We start from the raw sequence: 19,159 nt of genomic DNA on the forward strand, positions 1-19,159 counted from the left end.
TAGGGTCTTCTGCTGGGATTTGATGTATATTTATTAAAGAATGGCTCTTTAATTGAGAATTTACAGTTTCAATTGTTCTATATTTCTCCGGATCGATGGCGTGTTTGTTTGGTAATACGCTGGAGTGTTTTACTCATTTATTACCTCTAATGGATGAAATAAGCTGGCTTCTTCCCATCTCATGAGCATTCCCTTCTCTTACTCTCCCTCTCTCGATTAAAAAGCAGTGGTGGACTGAGTGAGCTCAAGACACTGAGATGAGATTATGTGTGATGCCGTAAGTTAAGGACCTTGAATTCAGGGTTTATTCAAGGTAGTTCTTTTTCTTTGCTTCTATGGTTTTGTTCGTTTCTTTTTCCATTTTCGAGTGTAAACTGTAAAGAAGGCTGCAATAGCCCTGAATCTCATTTTATTAATTTTCGTTTGAGTCTCCTCTTCAAGTCTTCAAGAGTCAAAAAGTTCTTATTTTTTTTTCTTGTTACTTAAATGGTTGATGGGGTTTTCACCATCCTTTCTTGATTCCATACCCAGTCATGGGTACTTCTTAGTTCTGCTACTGTACTTTAACTCAATCAAACTTAAACTTCCTTTTATGAATCCGAGCTATTCGTTCTCTTTCTTCTTCTTGTGTTTTACATCACAAGGAAATTTGTGCAATTAAGCGGTGAGTGTATTTTCGATTAGGGTGTGTTTTACTGATACTTTCTGTACGGATCTAGCTTGTAAAGATTGCTGAAAGATCTTATCTTCCAATACTTTTTTCTCTTATCCCTGCTTTTCTTCTCAAGAGTTCAGAGTGGAGAATCTTACTTAGTTTCGTTCCTTGAATTTTCCATGTGGGTCTTGCAGGTTGGGCGATGTCTCGGCCGCTTCATCGTGGTGTCTCCGGTTGCAGGATTGCAGACAGTAGCCATTATTCCTGGGACTCTCAGATGAAAAATAGAAATGAGAAAGAGGATGGGTATAGGAATCGCTCTTCTCCTACTTCTCCTTCTCCTGATCAAAAGCCTCTGTCATTGCGTGTCCTTGTTAATTTAATTTTTGGGCACAATTCTTCTCCCAAGTCCGGGTTCAGTGAGAATGGTTTTGGATCTGATCCCTTCAACATGGGAACTTCACGAAGCCGACACTACCTGACCCTGCTGTTTCTCAAGTTCAGTTTAGTTCTGATTGTGATTCTTGCTCTTTCTGGTTCTCTTTGGTGGACGATTACCATTTCAACATCCTCGAGAGGTTACATCCTTAAGGGTTATAGGCGGCTCCAAGAAAAACTCATCTCTGACCTTGCAGATATCGGGGACTTTTCTCTTGGTCCGAGGTTGAAGGAGGTGGAATACTGTTCAGAGGAGTTTGAGAACCATGTTCCTTGCTTTAATATTTCTGATAATCTTGCTTTGGGTTATTCTGATGGCAACGAGTATGGCCGTCAATGTGAGCCTGAATCCAAGCAGAGCTGCTTAGTGCTTCCACCTAGGAATTACAGAGTTCCTCTTAGGTGGCCTACTGGAAGAGACGTCATATGGAGTGCAAATGTGAAAATTACTGCGCAAGAAGTTCTTTCCTCTGGAAGTTTGACTAAAAGGTTGGTGCAGTTTTCTTCTTATCCAAATTTGTTTCAGTTCCCACCAATTCTTAGCTTTATACGTCCAATCAATATGGGTGCAGGATGATGATGTTGGAGGAAGATCAGATATCCTTCCGTTCTGACTCTCTCTTGTTTGATGGAGTTGAAGATTACTCCCATCAAATCGCTGAAATGATTGGGCTGAGGAATGAATCTAATTTCGTTCAGGCTGGAGTGAGTAATTTTTTTTTTCTATTGGAGGCCTGGTCTTGTTTGTGGTTGTAGTACTTCCTCTCTGGTTTCTAGTCTTCTTCAAATTTTCTTGTAGATCTTCATTTAGTTCATTTATGGGTGTGGAGTGCATCTGGTGTATCACCAGGGATTCACATGTTATATGCCATCTGATTGAAGCTTCAAATGGAGAGTCCAAGATGGTATCAATTACTTTTAACATTACTAAAAATAGTTGACTCTACTTTGAACATTACAAGAAGTAATTGACTTATTAGATGTTAATTCTTGTGGTCAAAATTTCTTTCTTACAAGTTTTAACTATTATGTTGCTGAATCTGCTGCTAGATACCTGATATGGTAAGTGGTGACCATACATCTGATGATGTTTAATTTCAGATTTCAAAATGTGACTACGAGTTCTCAAGTTTCAGATAATGTCGAAAGAATGATAGTTTGTCTCAGAATCAATTGTGGTCAAATGCTTGACTGTTGTAGTTCAAGTAAACAACTAAAATATTGTAAGGTTGCGAACATTATGACCCTCCCCAGACCCCGCAGTGGTGGGAGCCTCGTGCACTGGGTATGCCCATTGATAGATTGATTAAAAACTGATTTAGATGCTCAAGTCAGTTTCATAAAGCCCTATTCCAGTTACATTGGGTTGCTCCATGAATCTGTTTGACAACCTCTTTCTTGTCTATAGCCATATTGTTTATTTAACAAAATTTGAGTTGGTTATAATATTCGTGTTTCTGTTATTTAAACATTGTTGTGTCTTTCTTGCACATGTTGAGTTTAACCCAAAGTAGGTTCAAGCCAAATATGGATTAATAATTGGCATGGGCTATTATAAATGGTGTTTCAGTGACAGTCCACGGCATTTTCAAATCACAGGGTAGGTTTTACCGGTGGCATTGAACAAGAATGTATACATTAAATCTCTTTGCTGCATAGTGAGTTCTGATTTTATGGATGGTGTGCACTAATCATGCAATTTTTTACATTTAAATTTTCAGGTTAGGACCATCTTGGACATAGGGTGTGGTTATGGTAGCTTTGGAGCACATCTCTTTTCAAAGCAACTACTGACCATGTGCATTGCAAACTATGAGGCCTCAGGCAGTCAAGTCCAAATAACTTTAGAAAGAGGTCTTCCTGCTATGATTGGTTCTTTTACTTCAAAACAATTGCCATATCCTTCTCTTTCGTTTGATATGTTGCATTGTGCACGATGTGGTATCGACTGGGATCAGAAAGGTATCAATCATAAGCTGGTTTACTTGGGATATCTATGGTCGAATATATATAAATGCTTGTGATCTTATTTTTAGGTATTTTAGCTTTTATTAACATGATCTGTATAAATTAACGTATTATCTGATTTTTTAATTTAATAGGTGGGTTGGCATTTAACTTATGATATATCCTAGCAGGCTTTGCATTGGACATCTATCATTATGTGTGACTGTTTTCTAGAGAAAGGACAGTCCCTCACCATATATAGAACACATAAAAGGAGCCATATAAGTTTCTTTCTCTGATGACCTTCCCTCATTGTCTATATGATGGACATGTAGCTCTTACTTTTTGAGAAAGGGCAGTCCCTCACCATATATAGAACACATAAAAGGAGCCATATAAGTTTCTTTCTCTGATTACCTTCCTTCGTTGTCTATATGATGGACATGTAGCTCTTACTTTTTATTCTTCAGACAATCAAATCAGCGGGAAAGTTGTGTTGATAGCTTATTGTAGTTTGTGAGCCTATTCACTATGTGATAATTGCTGCAAGATGTCAATCAGCAATTTGCTGCCTGATCTGTATTTGTTAATACTAACGTTAATAGGCATTTTGTATTCCTCCTTATTTTTCTTGTGGCTTAGAAACTTTGGAATTTTTTTCCCCACCAGGATATGATTAGGAGAGGGTCAAACAGATAAATTTAGGAGTAGTTAAAATTGGGAAGGGATTTCTGAAATTTTCTAGGTAAAAGACTTCTGAAATAACGCATTGTAGGCTTTCACTTGTGATGCCCATTGGGTAGAAAGTAGAAGTATTAGCAAGCTGACTTGGCAGTCAAATGTTTGTGGTTTAACTTGTCCGCATGAAACTTCTTTGGATCAGATCACACAAAGGTAGTGGTGGAAACAACCGAGGAATTCTAGATTTGTTATCATTGAGAAGATGAGCCAAACCCTAGCATTTTCAAGTAGAACTGGAATTTCAAAGAACGAGATATAAACAATACTCCTGCATTCAGAAATAAATGAGATTCCATAACCTCGTATTTCCATTCGTTGGCCATAGAAGACTTAAACATATGAAATTTTAGATACTAGAGAGTGATGTTGTGAATGAAGTTGTTGACACACAAATATAGGCTAGCTATTGTCTTCAGCATTATGAGCCCATTTGACCTAAGGTGGTGGCTTCTTAAGGGGAGACTTCACAGTCCTGCGCAGTTGTATGTGTCAATGTTTCATAAGAATTAGATACGAAAGTGGGTTACTCCCTTGGCATTATTGTCATATGTTAACAAATTATTTATTTGCAAACTCAGCATGTTATCTATTTGTTTTCTTTTAGATTCATCGATTTAATGAAAAGTTTAACTCCAAATAAATGCCTTGAGGGTGGAATATAGTATTCATTAGATCAGCACTTCCAAAGTCTATCAAATGATCTGTTCTGTTTCAGCTTATTCTTGATCTATTCTAGCCTTTCTTTCATTCCATCACTTGGCATGCCTTGAGGGTTATTTAAAAGGCAAAAGGTTCTTTGTTCAGCTTAAATAGGATGGCTAATGTAGACCAGTCACAAGTGATAACCAGTCCACAAGAGGATCACAAACTTCAGGTCCAGTAACAGTAAATACTTCAATCGGTTTCTCAGATTTGCAGGAAATTGCAGAACAATAAAATAAAAAAATGAAATAGAAGAAGGGAAGAAGAAGATAGGGTAGTCTCTCTCAAACTCAGGGCTCTCACCCACGGCCTCTTATCGTATTTTGGTTTCTCACTAATGTCATCTCACCATACTCTCTCACAGAGCAAAGCACAAAGCTATGTCCCCCCTCCCCCCCCCCCCCCTCTCCCTCAATCTCATTAAGCGTGTACAAGGCTGTAGCCCCTTACAAATTTATATAGAAGACTCAAAAATAGACTAAAACACTAAAATGGAAAGGCCTAACCCAATCCTTAACTAATAAAATAATATAAACTGATTAGAAAAACTAAAATAATGAAAGAAACTGACTTGAAAACATGATTCTAACTAAACTAATGAAGTAAATCCCGTTTTCCTACTTTCTAACCATATTTTAGGTCCATTAACGTGGCCCATTACAAAGAAAACCCATGGGATCAAAGGCCCAACACCTACATAACCCAACCCAAGGCTTATTTCCAATAGAATAAGCCCTTTAGGTGACTTATCTGCATCAAAGGCCTTCCTGTGTGGACCACCAAGTTATCCCACTTGGACTGGATTGGCCATGTGTCGAATTTCATAGCCAAATTTGTCTGTCTACCTCCGCATGTATTAGTATTTTCCTCGTATTTTCAGCTATCCTTTTGTTTTCAACCAATTTTCTGAAGTTTCAATTTCCTCATTTTGGGGTGAAACTTACATGTGATCCGTGGACGCTGGGCCTTACCTGTCCATAAACTTGTAGCCCTATCAGTCCTGCCATGTGGCAGATACTAGGGCCAGACAAGAATGCCTTCCTAAGTGGGGTTTCTCGGAAACCTTTATAAAAAATATTAGTTTCCTATGTGTCTAAGCTCTCTCTCTCTCTCTCTCTTACACACACACACAGAGACAGTACACACCCGGAGTCTTTTGTCAATTTTATAATTTTCCAGTTTGTTTCAAATAAGCATCTTCAGTAGATTGGATGTTCTCCTGGCATGCTTACATAGAACCTACTTAACTATTAGCTGCTAGTAACTAAACAATTTAATTCTTTTGATCCATGATGGATCAGGGAGATTTCACTTGTTTCATATCACACTTTGTGTTACTAACTTTCTGTTTTATTATATGTTCAGATGGTATTTTCTTGGTTGAAATTGATAGAGTTTTGAAACCTGGTGGATACTTTGTCTGGACTTCACCAGTTACTAATGCTCACATGTCACTTCGCAACAAAGTGAACAAAAAAAAATGGACATTTGTTCTCAACTTTGCAGAAAATCTCTGCTGGGAGATGTTGTCACAGCAAGATGAAACTGTTGTATGGAAAAAGACGAGTAAAAGAAGCTGTTATGCTTCTCGGTGAGTCCCAAGCATGAATTTTTATTTTACAATTTTGCTTCAATTTTTTTGGGGGGGTAGATTGTAATATGCTAAAAGCAAACGTCATGTTATGTGTTTCAATAAGTGATGCACATTGATTGGCCCTGATTTATGCTTACACATTGCATGTGTTTACAGGAAGTCTAGTTCAGGCCCTCCCATCTGCAGTAAAGTCCACGATATTGAATCTCCTTATTATAAACCACTACAGTCATGTATAGCTGGAACTCACAGCCACCGCTGGATTCCTATAGAATCACGGACTACATGGCCATCCAGGGTTCATGTAAACTCGAATGAACTTGAAATTCATGGTAAGTTAAATCATTTTTATGTCATATTTTGTCCTTAATTGAAAATTACTTTTTTCATTCAAAGAAAATAAAAAAGAGGTGTTGAAGATGTAAAACCCTTATATATTATTTCTTCCCGAATTTCTAGATGTGTTAATGAGTTTCATGTTTAGTAGGTATCCATTCAGAAGATTTTGTTGAGGATTCCCTGAACTGGAACTCAGCGGTTCGTAACTATTGGTCTCTGCTTTCACCCCTGATATTCTCAGATCATCCTAAGAGACCTGGTGATGAGGATCCTTCCCCACCTTATAACATGCTAAGGAATGTGCTGGACATGAATGCCCGGTTTGGAGGGTTTAATTCTGCTTTATTGGAAGAAGGGAAAACTGTGTGGGTCATGAATGTAGTTCCAAGAAGCGGATCAAACTATCTCCCTCTAATTCTTGATAGGGGATTTGTTGGGGTATTGCATGACTGGTATGTACATTTCAATTGCCTTACTTCCATTAATGCTCTTCGATTGCAAGTTGCCCCACGACAGCAATTAGCAGTAGTTATAAATCCAGACTGGCCCAGTTGATTGACCAGCAGAAACCAGGAACCAGCCATGGTACCAGGTGGTCTTAACTATAGACTGGATATGAATGAAAATGGATAAAAACAACAAGAAGGATGGAAGCCATTTGTTATGCAACTGGCTGCTGAACCTGACACAGATGGCGAGTCCTTTTTGATCCATTTGAGAGATGGACTAAATGGCATTTTAAGAGTAAAAATCGAACATGGCACAAAGCCTGAGGTTCAAACCCTAAACTACAGCCACAAAAAACCATCATCTCCTTGTGAATCACAAAAGTTAGCAGCACAACCCTCTTCTAAAACATCCGGAAAATTACTCATCCATACCTTAAGTCTAGAGTCTAGACACCGAAACCCCCCACTCCCTTAGAAATTCCAACCCACATTGACAAGTCATTTTAAATAATGTTCAAAATATCCAATGTCACCCTCATGTTGACCAAGGTTAAGGAAGTGCTTGAAGTAGTGAATCTTGAATTTGTCCCCTCATCTTATTGCACTAGTAGGCGCCACCTGCCTCTTGCCTAGAGTGTCTGGATGCGAGAATTCAGGTTGTATCTTTCATCCTCTAGTAACCGACCGCTGTTAGGTACTTTGGCTTCTGTTCTGTTTTTTCTGCTTGATAAAAAATTTTGGACATTATATATTGGTCATTCGTGCTTCGCTTCAACTACAGCTCCAAGCCTTAATCGCCCTCAGTACGCTTTTTAAGCAGTACTCTGTCATCAGGGAACCATGTACAAATACCAAGCAAACATAGTTGTAAAGGTGTCCAGGCACCTTAGGCGGGGCACCTTATTGGTTTGCTTTGCCTCTAGGCCCTTCCAACACCTTGGGTCGCCTAGATGCCAAGACAACTGTGCATGCAAATATCTATTCGAATTTATTTTCAATGCATCAGATGGCTAGAATATATTCCTTTCTTCACCTTGTCCTATCAATTACGCATGGCAGAACAGTCAGTTGGACGGTCATGTTTGGGGTTGGGACTGGATTCATCCAAGGATGATAGACTCCGAGACTAAAAATCCTTACATATCTACTAAGGATATGACTCATGTAATTTTTGAGCTTTGTCATAATTTATTGGTTTTGTAATTAGTTGATATTTTGTTCCAGGTGTGAAGCATTTCCAACATACCCAAGAACTTATGATATGGTTCATGCTGAAGGCCTACTATCTCTAGAAACCAGTCAGCAGCAAAGGTGCACTATGCTTGATTTATTCATAGAGATAGATCGTCTCCTTCGCCCAGAGGTACCTCTTCTTGTTATGCTTTATTTGCATTGGGTAACTGATTTTTATTTTGATTCTTGATAGCAGCTCAGAAATCAGAAAATAAAAATCTACTCTTAACAAAAATAATTAAAACAAGAAAAATTTGGGGTGGGAGACTGAGAGAGTCACTACATTATGTGATGCTCTAAAGACACCATAATGGTGATTGCAACTTGTGTCTGCTGGTTAAGATGGTTGAAGTTGGTGTTGATGTAGATGGTAGTTTCTCTCCCCTGGCCCCTACCCAACTCAGAGAGGTAGTAATGGATAGTGGTGATGAGCAAGTTAGGGATTGCAACCTTCATGTATAAATTAAGAAACAAGAAGATAAAGGTCGCAATTATGATTTTGCGATGCAACATGTATAACTTCTTATGTCCTATTTTTGCTACTGAACCGAAAATTTAAGCGTCAGTTGTACATCCAAATGAATTACAAGTTTTTCATGATTCAAAAGATTGGTGTATTTTATTCAATTCCATCTGTTTAAAAAGCTGAAAAATATTTGGCCTGTGCAGGGTTGGGTGATATTCCGAGACACATCTCCTCTCATTGAATCGGTCAGAGCAATTGCAACACGCCTAAAATGGGATGCTCGGGTGGTGGAGATTGAGAGTAACAGCAATGAGAGGCTCCTTGTTTGTCAGAAACCTTTCTTCAAGAGACTTCAAAAGTAGATTCGAATTTGAAGTGAAGCCTGTGAAGGGTTATATCATAATTTTTATTAATTTTGGATGTCCTTATACCACCATAAAGGTCTGCAAACAGCGATCTTGAAGATTTTGAACACAGAGGTACAAAAATGCTGAAAAGGAGAGGAAACAGCACAGAAACACGGTCACAAACTCCTATGGAACCACAAGGTGTTCATAGGGCCATGTAATTATAGAAAAGAAAAGGCAAAAAAGGGGGTAAGGGAAGATGATCATAGGACAATTTTTTTTTTCTTTTTTAATTTTCAAGTAATGTCTCATTAATCATTATAAGAATACAACCATATGATGATTTATGTGGTTGAGAAAATGAATAAAAAAGTGATGCTCAATGTGGTATAATGGATATGCATTTATGAAGAAATTAAAATTTTTTTCCCTCTATTTGTCTTCGTTTGTTTTTTAGGATTCCTACTCATTTGTCTTCATTGAATGATATCTTTTCAGTTTTCATGAAACCTCACCCCCAATGACTTGCAGGCAGCCTCTATGCAATTAATTTCATGTAGATGGAGTCGCAATTACTCTCTGAATTTCTCTAGAACACCTTGAAGTAGATCGGTAGTCTTTTAGAGACATGCCCACCCCCCCCCCCCCCAAAAAAAAAAAAAAAAAAAAAAACTCCTAATTCTTGGATGTATAGATATAGTGCGATCTAAAAATAAATAAATATTTATGGTTCAACTCCATCTTGAAATCACAATGACAACTTTCACTCAAGTTGATCTACTGCCACCTTACTTTAGGAATTCTTTTTCCCAAAATGATTCACAATTTCAGGGAAGCTAGAGCAATTAGTTAAGAAGATCCAAATATAATAAAATGTGATAGCAACAATAGAAATAAAACGAACTCTATCCACATTCAAAAGCATAGGATCACTAGACAGTGAAAGAAACAAATCAAACAAGGAGCATAAGGCCCAACAAACCATATCGAACTCCCTTCACTGGTAATCCATTCGAAGTGCAACTTTGGGGTTTAATTAGTAACCCCAAAGCCTCTTAGAATGAACCAATAATATGGCTCCAAAATCTCAGGTAAGAAGTTGATAATTTCTTTAGAAATCAAGTGTGGCGGTGGAACTGAAACCAGATTTGATTGCAGATATGGTTACTAAAATGGCTCTCGGTTTTGGGTTTTAAGGGATTCGAAGCACCTATGGAGGGCTTCTAAAGAACTCATACATCCCGTTGCGCGCCCAGTCAACCATCGAGATGTGCAGCTCAGTCCAACGACTGGATGCCCCCCTGGGCACTCCCTAGTCGCTGGGCTCCCTACAGAGGAGCAGAGCTCAATCCAAAGAACTACTCTTGCATCATTAATGTTTTTCTGATGTGTTCTTTCTCGGTAAAGGCTTTCATTTGGAGTCACAGTTTGTCCAAGGATTTTGGGATTAGCTGTATCAGCTGATTCGTATTGGTATTAATTGAGGTCGATATTGAATCCTAGTCGATCTCGTATTGGTATAACAAAGCAAACTATGGGTATAACAGTAAAAAAACTGGTTTTTTTTAAAAAGAAAATCAAGGGCAAAACCATTTGATACTATGCCGATACACTGATCCATATCCGATCTCGTATCAATTTTTGGGTAATCGATCCCAGATCTAATATCGTGAACTTAAACCATGCTTTGAACTTGAATCAATTTTGAGGGAAATTTCTATCAGTGCCTTAAACTTAACCTACAGTTACCCAAATATCCCAGAGAATACTTATTTTCTAATTCCCTCAACAAAGCAACTTTCATTTCTCCTTCTTCCCTAGATATTTAAAATGTTTGGATTACCCCTCAAGCATATTTTCACTAGTTTTGTTTACTCACTTTTAAATTTATTTTATAAGTACATATTGAGATGATATAACTACGTGTCAAATACATTTTAGTGATACATTATTCCTTTATTGACTATATTTTGTTTTGGCATCCATATAGTCACCCTCAATCTAACGAAGTATGGTATCTGATATATGTGAAATCTACGTATTAAATTAGCCTAAGTTCATGAACAATTTCAAAGAATGAGAACCTTAAGATTGAGAGTGTCCATGTAAACCTCAAAATTAAATATAGGTATTAATGGAATAATTTGCAATTATAATTATGCAATGTATAGTTAGTTCAAATCAATATAAATTCTAAAAAGTAATGAAAATGGGTCATAAGGTGTAATTTGGGTATTATAAATATTCAAGGAGAAGAAAATGTGAATGTTTGTTTTATTGGGGAAATTAATAAACAAAATATTTCATAAGTGAGTCTTGGTTAATACAAGTATAGTAGATTAAAAATCATATTCATTAATGAATCAAGTTATTTATAGTTCCGACCTTAGCTCAGTTGGTAGAGCGGAGGACTGTAGTGGGATATAATCTTTCATGGCTATCCTTAGGTCGCTGGTTCGAATCCGGCAGGTCGGAGTTTTTGGTTTTCGTTTCCTTTCTCTTTTTCTTTCTTTTTGACCTTTCACTCAGGTGTCTATAAGGACCACGCCGACGGGATTTGGGAAGCAAAGTCGATAAGGAATGGCTTGGTGGCAAACTCCTTGTCGCGGGGAAGAGCAAACTCCGCAGCTTGCACAAAACGCTAACGTTCTCCTCACTCCCTGCAACACTTTCTTCCCAATTCCGAAACCTTGACACGGCGAGCTCTCTGCAAAATTCCATTAAACCCTACTTCCTCTCTTTCTGTTCATCGTTCTCCACCTCATTTATCAGTACAAAGACAAATAAGAAGAAGAAAAGAAAAAAGAAAGCAAGCCCGAGAACAAAACTTGTCCAGCAGGAATCCAGCCGCTTCCAACACTTCGAAGAAATTGTCCAACGCGACGCCTTCTTTCGTTTTCTCATCAGAAGCAAAGAGTTCCTCTCCAAGCAGCCCGAGCACGTCCTCCGACTCGATGACGCCGGCAAACTCCACCGTGAACTAGGGTTCCCTCGTGGCCGCAAGGTCGTCCGCTCGATTGAACGCCATCCCTTGATCTTTCAGACTTATCGCCATACAGACGGCAAAATGTGGTTCGGTTTTACTGATTTGATGGAAGATCTGCTCGAGGAAGAGAAGTGCATTATGGATCAAATGAAGGAAGATAGAGTTATTAAAGTCCGTAAGCTGCTCATGATGTCGGCGAAGAAACGAATTCCGTTGAGTAAGATCTACCATTGCAGACTCTTGTTTGGGATTCCTGAGGATTTTAGAGACCGTGTTTCCAAGTATCCGGATTATTTCAGAATTGTGGTGGAGAACGATGGGAAGAGGATACTCGAACTTGTGAATTGGGATCCTGCGTTAGCTGTGAGTGCTCTGGAGAGGGATTTTATCGTAGACGAGGATCGAGTGAAGAAAGCATTTAAATTCCCTTTAAGTCATGGAAAATCTTTGGACCTCGATGAGGATGACACGAGGAAGCTGAACTTGCTGAACACGCTTCCATTGGTTTCTCCCTACTCGGATGGTTCGGAGTTGAAGCTTTGGTCTTTGGAAGCGGAGAAGTATCGGGTTGGGGTTTTGCATGAGTTCTTGAGCTTGACATTGGAGAAGAGAGCGTCCATACATCACATTGTGGAGTTTAAGGAGGAGTTCAATCTCACAAAGCATACTTACCAGATGCTTCAGAAACAGCCCAGAGCCTTCTATCTGGCTGGGACTGAAATGAACTGGACTGTATTCTTGAGAGATGCCTACAGGCAAGACGGGGTTTTGATCGAGAAGGATCCACAGGTGCTCTTCAATGAGAAGCTCTATCATTATGCTCAAATGAAAGGGATGGGATCTTGTGATATTATTGACAAAGAAGAATCTGAGCTTTAGCAGGATTTCGCTTATGGATCAATATGGAAGACAGGTGGGTGTGGGGGGGGGGGGGGGTTGCGGAACCGTTAAGAGGGCACTCTCTTTACTAGAAAATTTATTGGCGGAAGTAATTCAGTTACCAATCCTTCGTCCCTTCACTGATGGAGTAAATACTCTGGAGCAGGCCCTGGAGTTCGGGGAAGATAAGGTGGTTTGGACAATGCTTCCCGTGAGCATGAGTCAGGTATCTTGCCGCAATTGGTAGCATTTTTATGCTGTTATTGCGTTATTTGGTGGGAATTTTAGTCTTCACCTACTTTATATTCTAGACCTCTACCCGGATCTTGGAAATGTATGTTGGTATTTATTTCTGGTCTAACCATTTTTTGTTATATACCGTTCTAGTTCTTTTCCAAGTAATTCTTCTTGGAATTCATCATTTTGGTTTTCAGTTACAGACAAATGTAGGAACTGGCTGCTTCTATGGTTGGACAAATGGATTTTTATGATTTTCCCCTACTGATATCTATAGGCCTCTGCAACACTAGATGGGCGTGGACCTGGATAGACAAAAGAACTCTGCTGTCAAAGTTGATTATATAGTCATTAAGAACAGGTGGACTCATAGAGTTCCTTGCCAATGTGGTGAGAGTGCCTAATCCTAATTAGGAACCTGCCTCGTGGGTGAAGAGCATGCTGAGGCTGTTCTTATTAAGATTGGACTTCTCCCGAGATCTGGATTGTTACAGGTCTAGAAACAGCTTACTGAGGTAGCTTAGGCTACTACTATTTGCCTTGCATGGAACCATAGGAAGGAGAGGAACTATGAACTGATTCGAGGATGGTGGAATGTAGTTCTGTGTGGTTGGTTTAGAAGGGGTTATCAGGATGAAGGCATGCTAGGCTATCAAGTATTGATGCTTGGAGTTTGAAGGGTGTTTGGGAGAAGTTCTTTGCTTGGCATTAGTTTTTGCTCCAATAATACAAGGTTTCATGGTGAGAGATGAACTTCGAATGTAAGACAACTGCTGCATGCCTCCGGTAAAACGATCTTATCCTGGCTCCGTCAATCAATCAGAAAGTAAGCACCTTTTGCTGACTTCCTTTGTGCAGCATGTCATTATAAAAGATGCTGGGTGTGGTTAGAAAGAAAGCAATAAGCTTCGATTTTGAGAGGAAAGAAAAGGGAACAATAATAAAATCCATCTTATAGACTGGGATTTGGTTTGCAAACCTAAGGAGTTCAGAGGTCTAGGCTTATGAAATTTGTACTTTGTAGTGTTTGAACGATTCATTGCTAGGGAAATGATAGTGGAGGTTTTACATGAACAAGAAGCCTCATTGGCACTGAATTGTTGGTGAGAAGTATGCTACAGGGAATTGTAATTGGGATCCAATAAAACTCTACATTATATAGTCATATTACACATTTGTATTGAAAGGAGTTGTGATGAGTAATTGGAAAGAGCAAAGTCAATTGCAGCAAATGCGGTTAGAATGTGGGAGATGGTAGGCGTTGAAGTGGTTTTGTTATGTGCTTGGCCAAATGTATACCAGCAGTTCCCCAATGAAAGTAAGACCTATCATTCGGTATTTAAGAAGGGGAAGAAGAACATTTTGGAACCCTCAAGTAAAAAAAGACCTCAATGATCAGGATCTGAATGAGAGTGTTAAGAATTGCCTTAAAGTCATGGAGGGAAGCAATGTATTGGAGAAAGGGAGGGCCTTAGAAGATGGAGGGACGCTAACAATGTGAAATTTGCAGTCAATTCCTTGTACAAATCATTGGTGGCAAGAGGTATGACACCTAAACCATTGAATGAAATACATGGTAAGCCTGCCCCACCTTGGCTTGAGGTATTTGTTTTGATTTTGGTGGTGGTAAGATGGTGCAACTTAGTCCTGAAAAACTGGAGCCTGCCCAACTTGTTCCAGCTCTGGGCTGGGATTTTCAGTCTGTGGGTGAGGCTAGGGTTGAAAATCCCAGACTAAGATGATCAGTGTCTCCATTGTTTCCGAGGACTCTGTACTTCTGCTTGATGTTACAGAGTTTGTCAACGATGTGTTGCAATCAACCAAAAAATTCTCCACGGCCATCATTGAGTTCTCTGTATCAGACATCTTCTAGGGTGTAAACAAAGATAGTGGATGCATTTTGCTTTCCAACTTCCAACACCACTTAAAGTAAACAAACCAGCAAGGGAAGGAATCTAACACAGATTTACTGCGGATTTCAGAACTGCTGAAAATGATGAGATGACACTAGAAAAGCAACTCTACTTGACTGTATACCGTTATAAAAAGTATAATACCAAGATAAGCAAATTTGCTAAGCTACAAACCCAGCTTAACCTTGATCAAAATCATGACATTTGAAATAACTTGCCATGCACAGGCTACAATTTATATATTAAGTCATGAAAAATTATCTAGTTTTGTCTGTGGACCTCCAGTTGATCATCTCACTGGGTTTTCGAAAGCAGCACAGAAGCAGACCCTTTGACAGCAACTTCCTCCATCTTATTTGGGTGGATTATTTAGATGGTGGTAAAAGACCCTTAAATTTTGATAGTTTGACTTTCATCAAATCAATAAGTTAAAGAGTAGACCACCTGTTTACATTTTTTTTAAGAACAAATTCTGGTTTCTGCTGATTTTATTCTTTCTTTCCTCTTCTCCTCTCTCAAAGGTTGGAGATAAACTGTTTGCATCAGAATGTAAACTGTATTAATAAATAAATCATAATTCTGCAATAGACTCTAATGGAAAGAAGAAGAATTTGATGATGACCTCCATTCTTTAATGTTGCTTTGATCAACTTCTGCCTTCTGATCTCTTCCTGCTGTTCCGATGACCACTTGAAGATGATTCACCTTGATCCACCATCTTCAGGGCTCTCCTGCGATAGTCCAGTTTGTTTTTTCTGACTGGCGACTTTGTGAAACTACTGGTGACCACTTCATGTGCTCTCTGTGGCTTGATGGGCTGCTTGTTGAAGTAAGCTAGATGCAGGAGGAGTCCAGAAACCACCTTCTGTAGCTGTTTCTCACGAATGTTGCTCTCAATGGGATTTCCCAAAAGATTGAGAGCTCGAAGGGAGTCGTAGTTTGCCACTAGTTGGCCAAGTGGTTTGGCTGTAGTTATCTTGTTGAAGCTCAGGTCAAGAACTGTTAGCTTTGAAAGCCTATGTAGCCCCTCTAAATCACTAATTTTATTTCCAGCCAGATTGAGTTCTTTGATGAGTATGCACTTCGACAACCCTAGGAACATCTCAAGCAGAGACCTCATTTAGTATAGCAGCGTATATGGTACCTTGGACACCTCCACATGTGACCAAAGAGCATCAGAATGTGTTCCAACTTTTAGAGGTAACTACATCACTTGTGTTGGTTGTGCTTTACTCCTGCTGTATGTTGGGCAGAGTTGAACCAAATTCAGCCTGCTTTGCCCAAATTATCTTAGATTTGGTGTGATACGTAGATTTCTATTGTGTCTTTGGTTGAAAAAGCAGATACCCAATCCAGGTTGGGGTTTGGTTGAGGTCTTAAGTTGGTCTAACCAAACCTGAACCTGATTTGTGTTTGACTTTGGTTTGATGCTATTACCTAAATATTATAGTTGCAATTTGTATAACTTGTTTTTTAGCTGGTTTTTGCTTTTTGGAGTATTCTTACAGGAAAACTTAAACTATCAGAAATTGCAGACCTATAACTGCTGATTTACAAAGTGTGTCCGGGGAAGTACCTCTAAACAACCCAACCTGATTTATGCTAAGATTATGCTTGGGATTCACTTCTAGTTCCTAACTAGGAGTGGACATTGGCAGGTAGGCCAGCTTTGTTGGTGGCCCAAGCCCATCCCAAGGACTGCCCAGCCAAGCAGAATTCTTTCAAGACAAGTGCTGGTTGTGGGCAGACCTAGGGTGGATTTTTCTTCTTGTATTTATAGATTTATTCATTGCCTTCTCGCAAAACCATGAGGTTGCGGGTTCGAAACATGGAAACAGCCTCTCCGCGAAGCGGGGGTTAAGGCTGCGTACATTTGCCCCTCCCAGATGCTGCAGTAGCAGGAGCCTCGTGCACTGGATTGCTCTTTATTTTTCATTGCCAATGAGTCTAACCTCTAGAAATTGTTGAATGGAACACCTATAACATGTAGAAAACTTAAAATCTTAAAAGCCTACTATATCATCCAAACTTTATGTAACTTGAAGAACATTGATCACCAAAAAGGAAAATATTAATATTAGTAGTAGTAGTAATAATAATAATAATAATAATTAAAAAAGTAGTCATTTACTGTCAATGATCTGTTGTACTTAGAGTTGGGGCTTTAGTTTGAATCAGATTCACCTGAGACCTCCTCTGACCCTGATCCAACTCAACCTTGTTTTTTTGAATTTCAACCCAAGCCTATCCTGAAGCCTGAAAAGCCAAGCCAAATCTTTGCTGGGTTGGGATTTGGTGGGTTTGTGGTGTACCAGCCCAAGTGTCCATTCTTCTGACTGATGCAACCTGCCTAGGTTGTACGCCAGTTTTATTTCATTTAATCCCTTCATTAATGATGCTTAAGAATAGAATTTCTTGAAGGTGTTGAACCGAGTCCTGGTCTTCCAGCTAAAACCCCAGTTTGGTTTTTAAACTGATATGCAGATTGCCTCCTCCTAGGCTGCACTTCAACTCTTCTTGGGGCTGTATGCTGGGACTAAATATGGTCGAGCATTGTCCAGCTTATGGATTTTTAATGACCTTGTTACCAACTGAAAAATAAAAGTGTCTTGCAGGAAGGAGAGCAGGAATTTATAATGATATAAAGGCAAAAGCCATGGAATAGGATTACTTCTGATGCTTACCTCTGCCAATTCGGAAGATCCGGTTGTACCCAAGACTGAGGACTCGTAATCGAGTCAGCTCTCCAAGGCCTGAGATAGCAGCAATGTTGTTTCTAGACAAGTCGAGGTTATGTAGACTCTTGGGCAGCAGCCCTGGGGTAATGTGGGCTGCAATTGTAAGTAACAACAGCAAATCAGATGAGTTTTTGCCTTGTTTGTTGATAAAGAAAGTTAACCTCTACAATTGAAGTATTTTGATTCGTTGCATTACCTATGGAGTTGCCCGACAAGTTTAGAGTTCGAAGATTGGAGAACTGTGAAAAGTTGGGAATAACTCTTAAGTCCATACTAGTGATGTGAGCTATTGTTGAGGAAGAATTCAGATACTGGGTCACACTGTTGGTATCTAAAACCTCTGAAATATTGTGACCATGGTGTGGATTTGTCTGACTTGGGCTTCTTGCTGATGGTCTGCTATTGTCAGGAAAAGGGAGGATGAAACTTACATCACCTGTTTCTTCTAGGGTTCTAGTCTTAATGTTCACCGACTCCATGGCTCTTGTCAAAGTTGTTGATTTTGTTTGAAAATCAATTGACTGTAATCTTGTTAAGGACTTCTTAGTGAAAGCAACCGACTGGCTCTGGGGAACTAAACCAGAAACCCCACCATAACAAACATTACTCTTGTGGTGGTGGTTGAGGTTGTCATCGTTTCTGTGGTGACTGTTTCTTTTGTTTTTTAATTTTCCGGCATATAACCTTGGAATTCCACCCTTTTCCACCTCTGCACCCCATTTTGGTTCCTGAGTGTTGGAGTATCCATCTTTCTTGTTTGAGCAATTGTTAACGCAAAGTAGTGCTACTTTTATGCTCCATGATTTCTGCAGGTTCCTGTGGCTCCAGAGGCATAACTTCCTCCATAGTCGTCTACTCTTAGAAGGGAGAAGTTGGCTTGAAGAATGCTGCTTCAACATCACAGTGTCTGGATGGCAATTTGTAATTCACTGAAAGCAGGTGACTGCGGAATCCTTTAACACCTTTTTCTCAAGATCTGTCTTTAAAAATCAAATAAGTAGTTCAGTAACGTGCACGAGAGTGTAGATGAAATGCTAGATTTTGTACAATGAAACAAACTTTATATGTGGTTTTCAGCTCTGTATAGAGCACTCTTGATGCAGTTCACAAAGGTAAGTTATGTAACGTGGCTGGCCTGTTACTCACCCAGTCAGCTCTACATAGCAGAGAGAGAGAGATTGCTGATATCTTGTGGGATGGAGTGAGTTTGGTTGATGAAAGCTTTGAACTGTATGTGAGAAAAAGAGAGAAGGGTACGGGTGAAAGCAACTATTTACAGAAGCCTCGGACATGTCTGCTCAAGTGAAGCATGGGAACACCATATAAATGAGAAAAAATCTCTCTCGACAAATTATACTCCATCAAAGTATCCCCATCAGAACAAGTATCAATCAAAATACTTGATTGCAGAGCATGGCACACGTCAGAAAGCTGTTACTGACATTGACATTACAAAGGGTACTGTACTAAGGTACTTGTGGTCTTGTGGATGCTT

General features: G+C 39.3%; 3 protein-coding genes and 1 non-coding gene across 4 annotated transcripts; 3 read left to right on the forward strand and 1 right to left on the reverse strand.

Annotated features, from left to right (window-relative positions):
• The first annotated feature begins 258 nt into the window (after positions 1-258).
• On the forward strand, positions 259-9,327 carry LOC122670390 (probable pectin methyltransferase QUA2). The gene is made up of 9 exons (XM_043867247.1): positions 259-313; positions 850-1,582; positions 1,666-1,798; positions 2,815-3,055; positions 5,849-6,074; positions 6,234-6,409; positions 6,565-6,868; positions 8,090-8,228; positions 8,768-9,327. The coding sequence occupies exons 2-9, from the start codon at positions 858-860 to the stop codon at positions 8,924-8,926; spliced, it is 2,103 nt and encodes a 700-aa protein (XP_043723182.1). The 5' UTR covers positions 259-313; positions 850-857; the 3' UTR covers positions 8,927-9,327.
• LOC122647433 (protein WHAT'S THIS FACTOR 1 homolog, chloroplastic-like) lies at positions 9,052-12,792 on the forward strand. The gene is made up of 2 exons (XM_043840825.1): positions 9,052-9,112; positions 11,452-12,792. Exons 1-2 carry the CDS (start codon positions 9,052-9,054, stop codon positions 12,774-12,776), a joined length of 1,386 nt encoding a protein of 461 aa, XP_043696760.1. The 3' UTR covers positions 12,777-12,792.
• TRNAY-GUA lies at positions 11,292-11,386 on the forward strand. The gene is made up of 2 exons: positions 11,292-11,328; positions 11,351-11,386. It is a non-coding gene; the product is annotated as a tRNA-Tyr (tRNA).
• A 2,780-nt stretch (positions 12,793-15,572) lies between the features above and the next one.
• LOC122647581 lies at positions 15,573-18,668 on the reverse strand. Its single transcript, XM_043840945.1, has 3 exons — positions 17,861-18,668; positions 17,611-17,757; positions 15,573-16,018 (listed from the first exon to the last, which is right to left on the reverse strand). Exons 1-3 carry the CDS (start codon positions 18,561-18,563, stop codon positions 15,573-15,575), a joined length of 1,296 nt encoding a protein of 431 aa, XP_043696880.1. The 5' UTR covers positions 18,564-18,668.
• Between the last annotated feature and the right edge of the window lie 491 nt (positions 18,669-19,159).

This window comes from Telopea speciosissima, chromosome 1 (assembly GCF_018873765.1).
Source record: "Telopea speciosissima isolate NSW1024214 ecotype Mountain lineage chromosome 1, Tspe_v1, whole genome shotgun sequence".
In the NCBI taxonomy this organism is placed as follows: domain Eukaryota; kingdom Viridiplantae; phylum Streptophyta; class Magnoliopsida; order Proteales; family Proteaceae; genus Telopea; species Telopea speciosissima.